The 15,961-nt window shown below is 34.9% G+C and overlaps 1 protein-coding gene across 1 annotated transcript; it reads right to left on the reverse strand.

Moving 5' to 3' along the window:
* Positions 1–1,044: 1,044 nt before the first annotated feature.
* On the reverse strand, positions 1,045–6,426 carry LOC133795550 (uncharacterized). The gene is made up of 12 exons (XM_062233002.1): positions 6,229–6,426; positions 5,914–6,039; positions 5,227–5,439; positions 3,975–4,793; positions 3,631–3,896; positions 3,459–3,525; positions 3,057–3,368; positions 2,583–2,948; positions 2,171–2,469; positions 1,967–2,090; positions 1,324–1,841; positions 1,045–1,213 (listed from the first exon to the last, which is right to left on the reverse strand). Exons 1-12 carry the CDS (start codon positions 6,424–6,426, stop codon positions 1,045–1,047), a joined length of 3,477 nt encoding a protein of 1,158 aa, XP_062088986.1.
* Positions 6,427–15,961: the final 9,535 nt, after the last annotated feature.

The following is a 15,961-nucleotide window of genomic DNA, read 5'->3' on the forward strand; positions in this document are numbered from 1 at the left end:
TGGTTGCATTCGTAATTCATATGGATAACTCACAGTAGGAGTTGCAGTAAGTTGCAGTGGGTTGCAGTTGGTTGCACTTGGTCTAGCCATGTGTTGCTCTCGGTTGCATGTGGTTGCGTTCGTAATTCATAAGGATAACTCACATTAGGAGTTGCATTGGGTTGGCAGTGGGTTGCAGTTGGTTGCACTTGGTCTTGCCATGTGTTGCTCTCGGTTGCATGTGGTTGCATTCGTAATTCATAAGGATAACTCACATTAGGAGTTGCATTGGGTTGCACTTGGTCTAGCCATGTGTTGCTCTCGGTTGCATGTGGTTGCGTTCGTAATTCATAAGGATAACTCACATTAGGAGTTGCATTGGGTTGGCAGTTGGTTGCACTTGGTCTAGCTATGTGTTGCTATCGGTTGCATGTGGTTGCATTCGTAATTCATAAGGATAACTCACATTAGGAGTTGCATTGGGTTGCACTTGGACTAGCCTTATGTTGGTTTAGGTTGCATGTGGTTGCATTCGTAATTCATATGGATAACTCACAGTAGGAGTTGCAGTAAGTTGCAGTGGGTTGCAGTTGGTTGCACTTGGTCTAGCCATGTGTTTCTCTCGGTTGCATGTGGTTGCATTCGTAATTCATAAGGATAACTCACATTAGGAGTTGCATTGGGTTACACTTGGACTAGCCTTATGTTGGTTTAGGTTGCATGTGGTTGCATTCGTAATTCATATGGATAACTCACATTAAGAGTTGCAGTGGGTTGCAGTGGGTTGCAATGAGTTGCAGTGAGAGACTAAAGTGATTCAAAAGTACAGATACACAAAAAAGAATAACATTTGAATCTCTAACTTGCTTAAGATATCTGATCAATTGACAAATAAGAAATCTAAAGTTACTTTAGATATTATAAACACGATCCTTCTAAAAAAAACCTAAAAAAAACTAATAAATGTCTACATCATAAACAAAACTAAGAAACATATTTGTCTTTATCCTTTCTTGTTTCCTTTTTCTTCTTTGCTTGAGCCTTGCGAGGTGCAACATACCGACCTTAATACTCAGACTCACTCTCATATCCATAAATTTCCTTTGCCTTTGCATATGAATAAAACAAAAAGGCAAGCCTAGATCTATGAGTTTCAACATCAAAAGTAGATGTTGGAATATCCTTATCTTGAACAAAGTACTCCGCAAATGAGAACATGTGAATGCCACTATCACTGCATAAAGACACATAGGATAAACCAAATAAATTAGAATATGAAAACAAAATAGGAAAAAAGAGCCATGACCAAAATGAAGAAAAAAACATAGAAAACATAAAACTCACCAAGACAACCCACATGGCAAATCATCATCCAGCACTACATCAAAAGCAGAACTCGTTGACTTCCCAGCATAAGCCTCAGATGAGAAATCTATGTCTGTTCGGTCATAAAATCCAGTGATATACAAATAATGAGGAAGCAAAATACGAAACGACTTTACTGCTTTTAAAGCAATGTGGTCCTTGTTATCACATGTCAATGTATTATATACATACATTGACCTATCTTTAAGTGATAATCTGCACAACAACCAATGTTTTTCCTTCATAACCAAGATAGGAAATAAGACATGATCAACCATAGACCAAGAAATGTTGCAAGGCAAGGCATAGCCCATGATAACTTCTGCAACATATTGATTACAATTCAACGCCCCAAAATCACGTTTCCAACTTAGAAATGTCTCATAGATAGAATTGATTCTGGTCTGGAAATGAGAATCAGTTGTGATAAACTTGATAGTACAATTGACACAGTACTTTGCCTTCTTCCTCAAATAATAAAAAAACACATCAACATGCTGCACAATAAAATCAAGACAAATCAATATTATAGAAATTAGAACAACAAAACAAAGCTAATGTATAAAAAATAACCATAAAAAAAAGTCAACCAAAAATAACAGCAGTACACATTAGCACTTACTGTTTTAAAGAGATTTTTGCCACTATATTGAAGGGTATGGAACCATGTCTTTTGGAAAATCACATCTACACCGAGTTGTAGACCAGGGATAATGAGGTTGTCTTCCTTTGAATACATTTTCACCCTGAAAAAGCACAATACAAAAAAAACACTATTGAAAACATGTAAAATTTAAAACAAAATGAATAACTTGAAGACTCTTACTTGTTCTTGGCTATCATTCCATAATCAAGCCATTTGTTGAAATCTTGGGATAACTCATAGTCTGGCAATTCTCCAATTTTGTCATCCAATGGGCAAAACCCTTTGATAATCTTAATATCTCCACCAGATTTTGCCTCACTACTTTGAGCAGAAGTAGAATCAAAATTCTGCACAAATGGAGATTGCAAGTAGAAAGGCAGCTTGATTGTTCTTCTTGGCAAAATAGGAGTAACATATCCCAAGTTACTCCCACCACTACCAACATATAGAACAATAGCAGTGCAATGAGGAGTAGATTCCTATGAATAAAAAATAAATATAAAAAAATAAGAACACAGTAACAAAAACAAAACAAAATAAAACATTTGAAGGAAAAAAACAAAATATATATTTTGAATAAAAGAAATACTACCTTCGGAGTCTTGATTGCTTTTACAGCATTAATAGCATTTTGCATAGCCTCCTCCAATGCTGTGTCAGACAAACTATCAAAAGAACACTGGGATGAAATAGTTCCTGCAACCTGTGCAACCTCGTTGACATCCTCTGCAACCTTTGCTAATTCTGCAACCTCTGGAAGATCAGGTGCAACTTCAGGAAGATTAGGTGCAACCTCAGTTTCTAATTCTGCAACATTTGAAAAATGAGATGCAACGTCTTTATCAATCTCTCCAACAGCTGTGGTGACATTTTCAACCTCGGTTGCAAAATCTGCAACCCCCAAAATCTTAGGTGCAACTTGATGTGAACTGTCAACATCATCAGAAAAATCAACAACCTACAAAGAAAAAAAAACATCTTAGAAATGAGATCATAAACATAATACATGAAAAAAAACAAGTAATATATATTTTTCATTTTAAAAAAATAAAAAAATAACACTTACATTATCATCTTCATTGTGCCCACTACTAACATCTTTGACTCCACTAGGGCATGCAATATAAGAATGATCTTCTTTTTCTCTATCTTTACTATTTTTGTCTTCTCCAACAGGATCATCATCTTCATCTTCATCATCATCATGATCAAAACCATCATTTTCTTCATCAGACTCACCCTCATCCTCATCCTCTTCATCATCAGACTTTTCCTCAATGACACAATCAGTGGCAACCTCTTCCTCCTTATCACCAACATTAGATTCATCATGCATTGCCTTAATTCTTCTTTCAATATCATCATGGGAACTTTCACCCTAAACAATAACCAGATAAACAATAAAAAATATAAGCAACATACAATAATATAATGTAAAAAAAGATTACAAAAAAATATAGACCAGTACCTGTTTTCCCAAAATATGGGAAAGAATAAGGTCATGCAGCTTTAAAATGGATGAGTCAAAATGAGATCTTAATCCATTAAAAATTGTATTTATAGAAGCAACATCAGAAACAAGAACCTAGTGACTTGTTTCTAATCTTGACAGCTGGGCTTGCATTTCACGTAGAGAGAACTGAGGCATAGAAGATGAGGAAGCACCTGCGAATGATCGAGGAGGAGGGTTCACAAAATCATCATCACTAACATTAGCAATTGGAAAAACATTTGCTGCAACTCTAACAGAATGAGGTGCAACTCCAGAACCAGATGCTGCAACTCTAGCACCAGCATTAGCAGCAAGGTTGCCATCAACTTCCAACTGCTTGCCTTTTGGAAATAATTCTTCCAAGTGAAGTTTTTTCCTTTCCTTGGAAGTTGGAGTGATATTTCGAAGTTGGAGCTATAAAAGAACAAAAAGTTGTCAATATATATAATATCAAACAAAAAAATATGTAAGAAACAAATAAATAAATTATACCTCAGCACAACTCATTGATAAAGTATAAGATACTTTATCAAACTTAATATTTTCGCTATTTGTCCAATTGATGATGCGTGGGATAGATCCAACATTGAGATGACAAAAGTTGCCATTCAAATATGGGTAACACTCGTAAAACCATACTTGAAAGGCATATGGAAATCCATATAGCCTGTAAAAATTATCTTTATTTTTCTTTCCAACATTTTTCTTCAATGACTCAATGGTAACCTTAAAAACTTCCTTACCCCAAGGAAACTGACCAAATTCCCCACTATCTAAAATATCAAAGTCAGCTTGGGGAATGACAACATCCAAGGAAGAGGAGCTAAGCAAAAAGATGTGCAGCAAGTAGATGTTGGACAGCTTCACTGCATCCGCATCATTCTTCCACCCTTTATTAAATAAAATCTCACGCACATTTTCCTTAGTTACCTTTTTGATACCTTTATAATAGGTGTTAAGGAAACTATTGCTTGGCCTAGCATATTCTTGCTTGTCATGTGATCCAACACAACAAATGCCCGTGACTAGTGCAAACTCCTCTATCCCAAACCGAAGTTTCATACCAGCTACACCAATCCAAATCTCATGAGGGTTGGGTTGTTTCAACTCCCTAAGCAGTAAATTATGAATTAGCTGATACTGCATGACAAAGGATGGCAAGGATAGAAAATTCCCAAAACAAGAATCAGCGAAATCAGAAATTTGTTTTGGAGATAACAACTGATGAAGAGCAGTAATCTGGTTGTGCTTGATTATGGCATGACATTTTGCTCGATTATGATTTTCAGGAGGAACAATGTATTGCATACCCTGCAAAATAAGCACAGGAAAATAATGAAAATAAAATAAAACTATAGAATAATGAGCCACAATAAATCATGCTACCACTAAGAAAAGCATGTAATCATATTTAAGCAAAAACAACAACATGCAACCTTAAACACAACATGATGCAACCTTAAACACATAATAATTACATGTTACCACAATCAACTAGATATAATAAACTAGATGCAATCTCATGATGCCACAATTTACTAGATTCAACCACATGCAGCCGCAACCAAGCGCAACCAATATCAACCTGTTGTAACCTAATGCAACTTTAAACATAATCTGATGCAACCAGCCGCAACCTAATGCAACCAATATCATTTTGTTGCAACCTAAATAACACAATATTTAAACAGAACTGAATAAAAATATAATATAAAATGAATGAATAATGAAATTGAAAATATACCTGTGGCGGTGGAATTATATGATCAGCATTTGCCAATTTTGGCTTTTTTTGTTTAGTAGTCTTTTTACCTTCAACCTGACCACTCAATGGTCTCTTCTTATTATCTTTTTTTATATTTTGAGGGCTGTTTTTTGAATAAGCAGGAGAACCAGAGGAAGACGAAAATCTGGTATGGACCATGATTGATAAGCCCAACCTTATGCAAGAATGCAACTTATAACACAAAGAAGAATAATGAAATAAACTCAATATACCATGTTGCGGGGAACAAATTTCATCTCAAAATAGAATAGTCAAAGTAAAATTAGTTAAAAGTTATTTAAGTCGGTTATAACTGTCCCATGATCAATAGCCAGAGTTACAAACTCTAAAAAGATTAAAATTATCAGAAACAATATAGATCAGTAATAAGATGCTCTCTTTATAAGAATAGAAGTGGAGAGAGCTTAGACACTTACGCCAAGATCATACCAGGATCATAACAACGAGGTTGTTTAATCAGAAAATGGCAGCTGAAAAGTGAAAATACGTGAACTTTATGTCAACAGTACTATTCTATAGTCCTAAATTTCTTTCAAGTGCCTAATAACATGAACTCCAAGTTCAATGCAATCTACTCGAGAGCATAATATATGCTGACTACTCATGCATCTTTTTTAAGAAATCTTCAGTAAAGCAGTAGCATACCACAGATGGTTGCCCCTTGAAGAGTCTTAACATTGTAGGTGGAGGAGATGTTTTGGGAATGGCCACTGTTACACCATAAACAGCTGGAACAAATGAACGCATGTGACTTACAGCAGAAACAAAGCCCTGAAAGAAACAAAAAATCAAAACATATTAAATTTAAAATGAAAGCAACCTATACACTAGTAGGAAATAGGCCATCAGATATATAATAAAAATTTTCCCATCCTTCAGTAGGATGTAAGCTAAAAATAACTCCTCCGTCTCCTAGAATTGTGTGACTAGCACAACATGAACAGAGAAACAGTCTAATACAGTATGACAAAGCTTTAGTCCCATAATTAAAATCACAAAACAAATAGATTTTTTGCCATGGTCCTTTCTCTCAAGCCTAGCCTGATGTCTGTAAGGTCTAACATTGAATAAAAAGCACAAATGTAAAGTCATCTTTATTGCAGTACAAATCAATTGTGGTGAAGATAGTTCAGCCACTTGATACTTGCACCACTGCATGGCTCTATTTCCCCAAAAAAATAGGTATAAACGAAAAATGTTGAAACTGTAGTCTAGATTCAAAACTTGAGTATAATACGTGAACTTTGAAACTCTAAGAGGGAGGAGCCCAGAAATCGTTTTAGTGTAGACCATTACTGTTATAATTCTTTAGCTTTTGAACATTTTAAATTGCCTATATATGGTAAGGTAAAGTTCATTGAGACATTTGATCAAACATGTAGTGGACCATAAACTAAATAAACTATAACATTGATTTTCATTAAAACAAAACCACAAATCATATGAAACAGATAACCCAAATTATTACCATATGCATGTATACAAAGAAACTGTTTATAAAATACAATACAATAAACACTCACGAAGCCGTAGCTGAAGATTGAGCCCTCACGAGATTTGCTAGGAACTTGGCAACAGTGGTAGGAATTTGAGGAACTGAAGAAACAGCTGGGGATTGGGAAGAACCGTCGGAGGAATAGAAGAACAATCGGAGAAGAAAATGAAAAAAAAAAATAGAAGTTGAATGAGAAAACTAAAATAAAAGCAAAAGGAAAAACAGTTTTAATGAGAAAACCGTATAAATGAAATATAATAATAAACTTTTACCTAAAAATAGAAAAAAGAAAGTATAAAAATGAAAAGCAAAAAAATTCACCGTAAAAATAAAAAAGTACTTAAAAAAACGGTATATATGGTAATTTCCCTTTATATTATTTGTGTTATTGCATTATCATTAAAAGGTATAGATACATTAATTTAAGAAAATAATATTATTTTAGTATTATTTTACAAAATCATTTCGATCATTTTTTTACGTGATGACTTTTAGATATAGTGTCGAGTATGTTAAATAAGGTATTGTTGTAAAATTATAACTATGCTTCCAAGTGCATAAGTCTTAAAAGTAATAAAGTGATCTATAGATCTATGTTGTACTATAAGAACTAATAGCAAGGAAATAAAGAGAAGTTTAAGTAAATATGAAAAAAAGTAGGTGAGTTTTTATATTTATGGATAAAAATAAATGCTACAAAATATAGTGAATTTTGTAAAATAAAGAAGTTCAAAACATGAGAATTCCATAAAATATAAAAAATAGATTACAATGGGTTATTTGGTATCCTATTTGGATCCAATTTTATGTTTTTAAATACTTAAAATTAGTGAAACTCATTATAATTAGTTATTGGTAGTTTGTTTTTTAAAATCAAATGTAAGTGAGTATCCCAAATTTATAAAGGAAAAGAGAAAACGATAAAATTACGCTTTCTGAGTTTTGTATAATTCCTTACTAAAAACCCTAAAACCAATTTATTTTCTTCTTCTCATTCTCTTTGCGCCTCTTCTCTTGTCAAAACCTGAGGGCTTCTCCTTCTCTCAACAAAACCAGAGACCTTCTCTTTCTCAAGCCTACTTGTCCTCTCCCATTAACCAGATGTCTTCTCCTTCTCTCAACAAAACCAAAGGCGTACTTGTGCTCTAGATCTACTTGTCCTCTCCCATTAACACAAGGTATCACTAATTTTTTCTCGTAATATATATGTAAAATTTGGTCTGATTTGTGTAAAATCTGTTATAGTTTATGTGTTAAATCTGGTATGGCTTATACTTGTGCATCTTTTACTACTGTATTTCCCAACTTTTATGTTCTGTTTGCATAAAATGACTTCTTAGAAAGATTGTGGCTTCGATTCCTACACTTGCAATCTCTCATAGACATGTCAAACTGAAAATGCAGATTGCAATACATTTAAATATATATATATATATGGTCTCACACATATGTCTCATAAGCAGTCCCAAGAGGTAGGGGTGAGCATCGGTCGGTTTGGGCGGTTTTTTCATAACATAAACTCAAGAATTCGGTTTTCGGTCCGGATTGGTGCAATCCAAAAACCGACTGACCAAACCAGTTAAAAGAAAAAACCGACCAAACCGAATTTCTTATTTTTTTTTTTAATTTAAATTTTTTTTTTTTTAAAGTTTTAGTTAAAAAACTAAATTTTTTGGATTGTTGGAATCCATTTTTGTGCATTTTTAAAACATAAATATATAGAACATAATTTCATTTTTTTTATTTTTATTTAATAATTAATAATTATATAATATTATATTATTATATATTATATTGTTCGGTCGGTTTCGGTTCCGCCGGTCGGTCCGGACAAAATTTTCAAACCGACTGAACAGTGGCGGTTTTTTCGGTTTTCGGTGTTCGGTTTAATCTTTTTCGGTTTTTTCGGTATTCGGAAGGTCGGTGTATACGGTTTTTCGGATTTTATGCTCAGCCCTACCAAGAGGTAATAGTCATTTTTTGGGACTTGACAGCATGGGTGGATATATGTCATTTTAATCACGTCAGCCTTGACTGAAAGGCAATCTAATACAACACAGAAAACTAACAAGAAGGAGATGAAGCACGAATTTCTGAGACACCAGAGTTGAATTTCAATCAAGCTTATATGACCCAAATGAAAAATATCAAAGATGACATTGCTGGACAAATGTGGCTTAGTTATAACAACAATGCTTAGATAATTGAAAAAAAATGTAACTTTAATTTAGAAAAAAATCAAAATTAGTGACAATGCAATATTATTATGAATTTAATAAATGCATTATTATTAAATTTTAATTTTGATTTATCAATATTATTAATTTTTACTTAATAATTAAATCTATTTGATAAATCAAAATTTAATATCATACAAAGTATATATATATATATATATAAAATATATAAAATTAAAATAATTTTCAGATTTAGTTGAACCAATCACATATTTTGTTTATGTTATATTTTCAAATTTACTACCAATCACAAATTCATTTTTTTTAAATTAAAAAATAGTTTACAAACAATCACATTTTCAGAAACATATTTTCAGTAACTAAATTCAGATTTTCATTTCAAAATCACAATTTTAGAAAACTCAGTTTTTTAATCGCGAATCAATCAGACCATACATCTCTCACAACATATCTTTGCATTTTCTCATTTCTTCCTCTCTTCCTCTTATCGTTGGAGATGGGGGCTGTGTCACTGTCGGAAGGCAAAGGTGGTGTCGCCGGCGGAGGGCTGAGAAGAAGAAACCAAGTGAAGGAGGAGATATGGAGAATGTAAAAAATAAAAAGATAAGTTATGAGAAAATGAGATAATTTTGTATTTAATGAAATTCTCATGTTTTTTACTTTTTCTTTCAATTAAAATTTACTATATTTTATCATTTATTTTTTATCCGTAAATACAAAAACTAACTTTCAATATTTATGTAAAATTCTCGATAAAATATAAGTATATATAAAAAAAGAAACTCATATTGCTAAAGCTTGTTACCCATTTGGGAAAGGGAAATTTCACTATTCATGCATAATAGTGGGTATAATTACTAAATAATACCAGCACTAATAAATTTTTCAAATTAGTGCTAAACTTTTAAGAAGTACCAAAAATACCCCTCTTATTTTTTTTCCACTCAAATTTTTCCCCACACAAACTCTCTCATTCTCTCAGTCTCTCAATCCTGAAACCTCTTTCATTTTTTCCCAAACCCAAACCGCAGAAATTCTCTCATTTTTTCCCAAACACAATCCGAAGGAAACCCAAAAACCCCCAAAAACGAAGGAAACTGTCGATCTCAGGCTCTATTTTATCTTCTCCAGCATCGGCTGTCGAACCCATCGAGCCAACGGCGACAAAGAAGCTCGAAACCTACGTCGTCGAACCCATCAATCGAACCCATTTCTCATTAAGGTATATTCTTGAACCCTCGTGATATTTTTGTTGTTTTGATTCTTTTGAATCTGGTGGTGTGGAATAGGTATGGTAGTTCTTTGGTCTGGGTTGCTCAATGGTTTTTTCTGGGTTTGAACCAGTAGCTCGATAGGTTCGATGAAGGTTCGATAGAAGCTCGATGTTATCCATGGTAATTTATGAAACTAGCTCGATAGGCTCGATTATGGTTCGATAGTAGGCTCGATAGGGTAGTATGAATGGTTCGATGGTGGATCGATAATTGCTCGATGGATGATAACTCTACAAAATAGAGTTATTTTACCACTTTTTATGTGCTAATTGTTGCTTAATTCTTGAGTTTTTAAATAATTTATTAAGTTTTTAAGTAATTTTGAATTTATTAGTCTTATCATGATTTTATATACTTTTGTGTGTTTTTATAATTATTTTGTTGTAAAATATTGTAGTTAATTATTTGAATTATTATTGTTAAGTTAGTGGTAAAAAAAAAATGTTGTATTATTGAACTTAAATGTAAAATATAATTAAGTTATAATTAATACTTTCAAATAATTAAATTGATTTATTTTTTAATTGAAAATATTGTATTATGATTTATTTTATATTTATTTTGTAGGGAATTTATGCTCTTGAAAAGCAATGAAAATGATGAAAAAAGATGGCATTTTTGTGAAGAATGGCAAAGGAATTTGGCATTTTTCCCTTAGGCCCACATGCTTAGGCCCAAGCCCAACATCAACCAGCCCTTGAAGATGTCCCAGCCAAGCTTCTCCACCAAAGCAGTCCCTGCCTTCCCTCCAGCCTTCACTCACGCCTGGGCCTTTTTTTTTGGTTAATTCCCAGCAAGCTGCTCCATTTTGCATCAACACTTCAGCATTGCACCCAGCACATCACGCCTGGCACCCAAAGCAGCCACTCAGTCCACCATCTGTCACAGCCGTATGCCACACAGCTGCTCCCCACGCCCAATTCTGCCCCAAGCCTGCCAAAACAACCAGCCACTTTGCCTCTAATTTCTTGTCCCCTATATTCAAAAATGCCAATTTTTTACCACACTTTCTACATATTTTACCCCAAAACATAATTATTACACCCTATAATTTACCCCTATTTGCCATATTATAATTAATTAAATTAATTTAATCAATTTAATTATTTTAAATTGATTATTTTAATTCCCATTTTTTGGCTATAAATAAGGGAGTTAGGGTGTCCATTTGAGGGGGAGGTTACTATACCATAATTTCTACACATTCAAAACCTCTCAATTTTCTTCTTCTTCTTCTTCTTCTTCTTTTTATTATTTTCTATGTATTTTTAGAGGAAATTTTGGGGGTTTCTCCTCCAAATTTTCCTATTTATGTTTGTAATTTTTAGTTTGTATTTGCTATTCTAGTTATGTGTTTCTAATCTTTTTAAGATTATTAAGGTGATGATGAAACAATTTGTAACTAGATAGTATTTATTTTGTATGTTGATTTCCCATTTTGTGCAACAAAGTTTATGGAATTTTCTTCTTCAAATATCTTCTTTCATCTTAAATATCATGTATTTTGGATTGTTAGTACATATTTACACTTTGTTATTCATTAGTGCTAAAACATAATATTCTTTGTGTAAGATGTGTCATTAATTTGTACACATCCATGCTTAGAACAAAAATATTATGTTTGACCTTATAAATAATATTCATTGATTTATTTGTTATTTCATTAGATTGATTTACACTAAATGCTTTGAAATTATAACTTTGAAAAGTGAAGAAAAATCTTATCTTTTTAGAAATAATTTGTGCTTAAAATTATAAATCTATTTAGAAAATGATAGTTTGATTTATTTTAACTATCACCAAAACTTGGGAATCAATGTACTTATAAATATTATTTAACTTACATTTTGTGGATTCTAATCCTTAATAATCTTATTTTAACATCTTGTTTACAATTATTAATTTATGTTTATATATTGTCTTTTATTTATTTATATATATTGTCTTTAATTTCTTTATTAGTATCTTATATTTTATTTTTATTATACAAAAATCTCATCAATCTTTAGAACTAGGTTAGAATTTATTAATTTTGGTTTAAAATAGTTTCTCTTTTTCGATTTTAGTCAACTCCTTTGGGTTCGATCTCGTGCTTACACGAACACTATATTCCATATACGATTCGTGCGCTTGCGAGTATAAATATTTAAACATACCCGTTTTGGGTCCATCAATGGATATGTGGTATTAGGTTAAAAGGGCTCGATAGGTTCGATAGAAGCTCGATGTTATCCATGGGTAATATATGAAAACTAGCTCGATAGGCTCGATTATGGTTCGATAGTGGGCTCGATATGGTAGTTTGAATGGTTCGATGGTGGATCGATAAGAGCTCGATGGATCTGTGGTATTAGGTTAAAAGGGCTCGATAGGTTCGATAAGGGTTCGACAATAGGCTCGATGGATCTGTGGTATTAATAAATAGGGCTCGACAGGTTCGATAATGGTTCAATAATAGGCTTAATGATTATTTATGTAGACATATTTTTCTTAGTTCGATAAGCTCGACATTGGCTCGATAGTGTATGTTTCAGCTCGATTATAGCTCGATGTTTTTGATGAAATTATTTTGAATTTTTTCCTAATTATGTTTAACATTTTGTTTTCTTACCAATTTTTTTTTCATGTGTTGTTGCAGATGCCTAAGTTGCTTGTTCCGTTCGGTGATCACTTTCCTGGTCGAGTGACATATCGGGGTAGTAGTACTTTAAATCACATTAAGACCAGGTTTTTGGAGCTCGGGCTGCTTGAAAGGGCTAAGGAATCCCCTTTCAAGCAGTTCTTTTTGGCTTCAGAGTTTAATTTCTCTGGAGTCTTGGTGCATCAACTGTTGCTAAGGAAAATCGCCAGCAACAACGAAGATGAGGTGCATTTTTTCTTGGGGTCGAAGTCTTGTAGATTCGGCATGGGAGAGTTTGCCCTGGTGACTAGGTTGGATTTCAGTGCCTTCCCGTCACCAGAAGAGTTGGAAGGGCGTAATCTCAGCAACCGGTTGATAAAGGAGTATTTCAACGATGCTGAGAAAGTAAAGCTCTCACAGGTGGACCATGCTTTCAAGACTTGTACGGTTGTGGAAGATATGTACAAGCTTGGTCTATGTCTGTTTGTTGAGGGGGGTTCTAAATGCCATTGAGGGCAAGTTGCACATTTGGCGAGATATTCTAAAAATTGTTGAGAATGTAGAGTACTTCTTCAGCTATCCATGGGGGAAGTACTCTTATAGGAGGCTATTGCATTCTTGTAAGAAGGACATGGTGAAGCAAAAGGCCAACAATGATGCCAAGAAGAATGACAAGCTGCAGCAAGAGTCCAAGTACAGTATGTATGGTTATGCCCCGGCCTTACAGTACTGGCCATATGAGGCTATCCAACAGCTTGCGGTGGAGCTTGTTGTGAGCTTGGGAAACATGTTCCTGAGGATGCTTAGTTGGTCGCATCGGAGGAACAAGGATTTCACCAAGTCCGGCATCGCACCAATATTATTGAAGAAGAATGTAAGTTGTTATTTTTTTTTTTTTTTATCTATATGCTTATCTTTTATCATTATTTGAGTTAACCAAATGTTTTATGTTGTTTGCAGTTAATTGTTCTTTCGATGTTGAAGCCTCGGCCAGTAGAAAAAGACTATTACTTGTCTTTGACTGAGGAAGATCTTCCCCTTTATCCTGGGCTTGACTAGATTTCTAGGAGACTGATGAGGAGGAGGATGCGACTTTTGAGAAAATCATAGAGATAGTTTCTCAGGCAGCCGAGGCAGCCAAGATATTTTTTGATGCTGCCCCAGGGGAGGAGGTTGCAGGTCCCACCCCTCCTATTGCCCCAGCCTCAGCCCCAGCCCCAGCCTCAACCTTTGCCCCAACATCAGCCCCAGCCTCAGCGTCAGCCCCAACATCAACATCAACCCCAACACCAGCCTCAGCCTCAGCCCCTGAGCTCGCCGACTTGATTGAGCGGTTGGACAGAGTCGAGGGTCGACAGGAGACCCTCCTGAAGAACCAGTCAGTGATCTTGGACGTAGACAGTCAGATCCTGACATTTATTAAGGAGAAACCGAGGGGCTCCAATGAAGATTCAGACTCAGAGTCATTGGATATTCCGCTAGACTATGTTGATGATCCAACGACACCTCCTACCATCATTGTGACACCTGATGCTGAGACTCCGAGAGTCATTATTGTCAACCCTGAGGATGTTGCTGGGGTTCAGTTTCAGAGGGCTAGACACCAAAGACGCAAGCCAGATTGGTTTGAGGACTATACCGATCCCACAAGGAAAAGACTTCGCACTGATGCAGCTGCACCAGCAGAGGAGGCTACACAAAAGGCTACACATGTGCTGGACCCTCTCAAGAAGCCAGATCCCAAACAATATTGGACAATGTGCAAGTGGCTACTTGGAGACATGCCCAACAAGACCCCGCGGGATGTAAAGATTGGGAGTCACGGTCCAGCGTGGTTTCTGACGTTGAAGACACCCCAGTCGTGGCTCAATGATGGGGTAAGCCATTTATACCTAATTATGGACTGTTTTCAATTTTACATGTTTTGTTTTTACTAACTCGATATGAGCTCGATGATAGATCGATATGAGTTCGATAGGAGTTTGATAGGAGTTTACAGGATCGATGTGAGCTCGATGGAGCTCGATAGGGATATTAAAATAGGGTTATTCTTTACTGTTTCAGATTGGCTCGATATGAGTTCGATAGGGATGTTAAAATAGGGTTGTTCTTTATTGTTTCAGATTGGCTCGATGTGAGCTCAATATGAGTTCGATAGGGGTTCGATAGGGATGTTAAAATAGGGTTGTTCTTTATTGTTTCAGATTGGCTCGATGTGAGCTCGATATGAGTTCGATAGAAGTTCGATAGGGATGTTAAAATAGGGTTGTTCTTTATTGTTTCAGATTGGCTCGATGTGAGCTCGATATGAGTTCGATAGAAGTTCGATATGGATGTTAAAATAGAGTTGTTCTTTACTGTTTCAGACTGGCTCGATATGAGCTCAATAGTAGTTCGATATGAGCTCGATGGAGCTCGACAGCAGCAATTTATGATGGTCTTTGCTAATTTTTTTATCGTACTCTCTTTGCAGCATATTGATGCGGCAGAACACATGCTTCGTATGCGTCGCAAGTATTTTCCCAATATATATCGACAGAATGCAGTTGTGATGAACAATTATTTCTCACAAGTGATACCTGCCCGATATGATCTGTACAACAAAACAGCCGACAAAACAAAGTATTCTTGGGATGCTGACATTATGTCCATGTTGACCGGCATCGAGCAGCAGTTTCTGGCATATTGGGGAGGAGTTGAGGATGTATATTGGTGTCAGAACTATGGACAACAACATTGGTTTGCCATTGAGGCTTCCATTTCTAGTTGGACTCTGACTGTTTACGATTCGGACAACTCGGTGATTAGTGACGCAAAGCTTGAGGATATTATGAGTCCATGGTGCTTTATGCTTCCTTCTCTGTTAATGCAGAGTAAACTGTTTACTTATAGCTTGATGTTGAAGATTCCATCAATAGGAAAGAGGCCGCATCAGTTCACATGGCGTCGCAGACAGAAACACGAGCTCCCTCAGTCAAAGAGAAGGTAACAAACATCATCTTCATACTAATTTTGTTTCTAACTAAATTTATAGTAATGTGCACTTAATATTTACTTTTTTTTTTTTTTTACAGTGGGGATTGTGGTGTGTATGTTGTCAAGTATA

This window comes from Humulus lupulus, chromosome 8 (genome assembly GCF_963169125.1).
Source record: "Humulus lupulus chromosome 8, drHumLupu1.1, whole genome shotgun sequence".
NCBI classification, from domain to species: domain Eukaryota; kingdom Viridiplantae; phylum Streptophyta; class Magnoliopsida; order Rosales; family Cannabaceae; genus Humulus; species Humulus lupulus.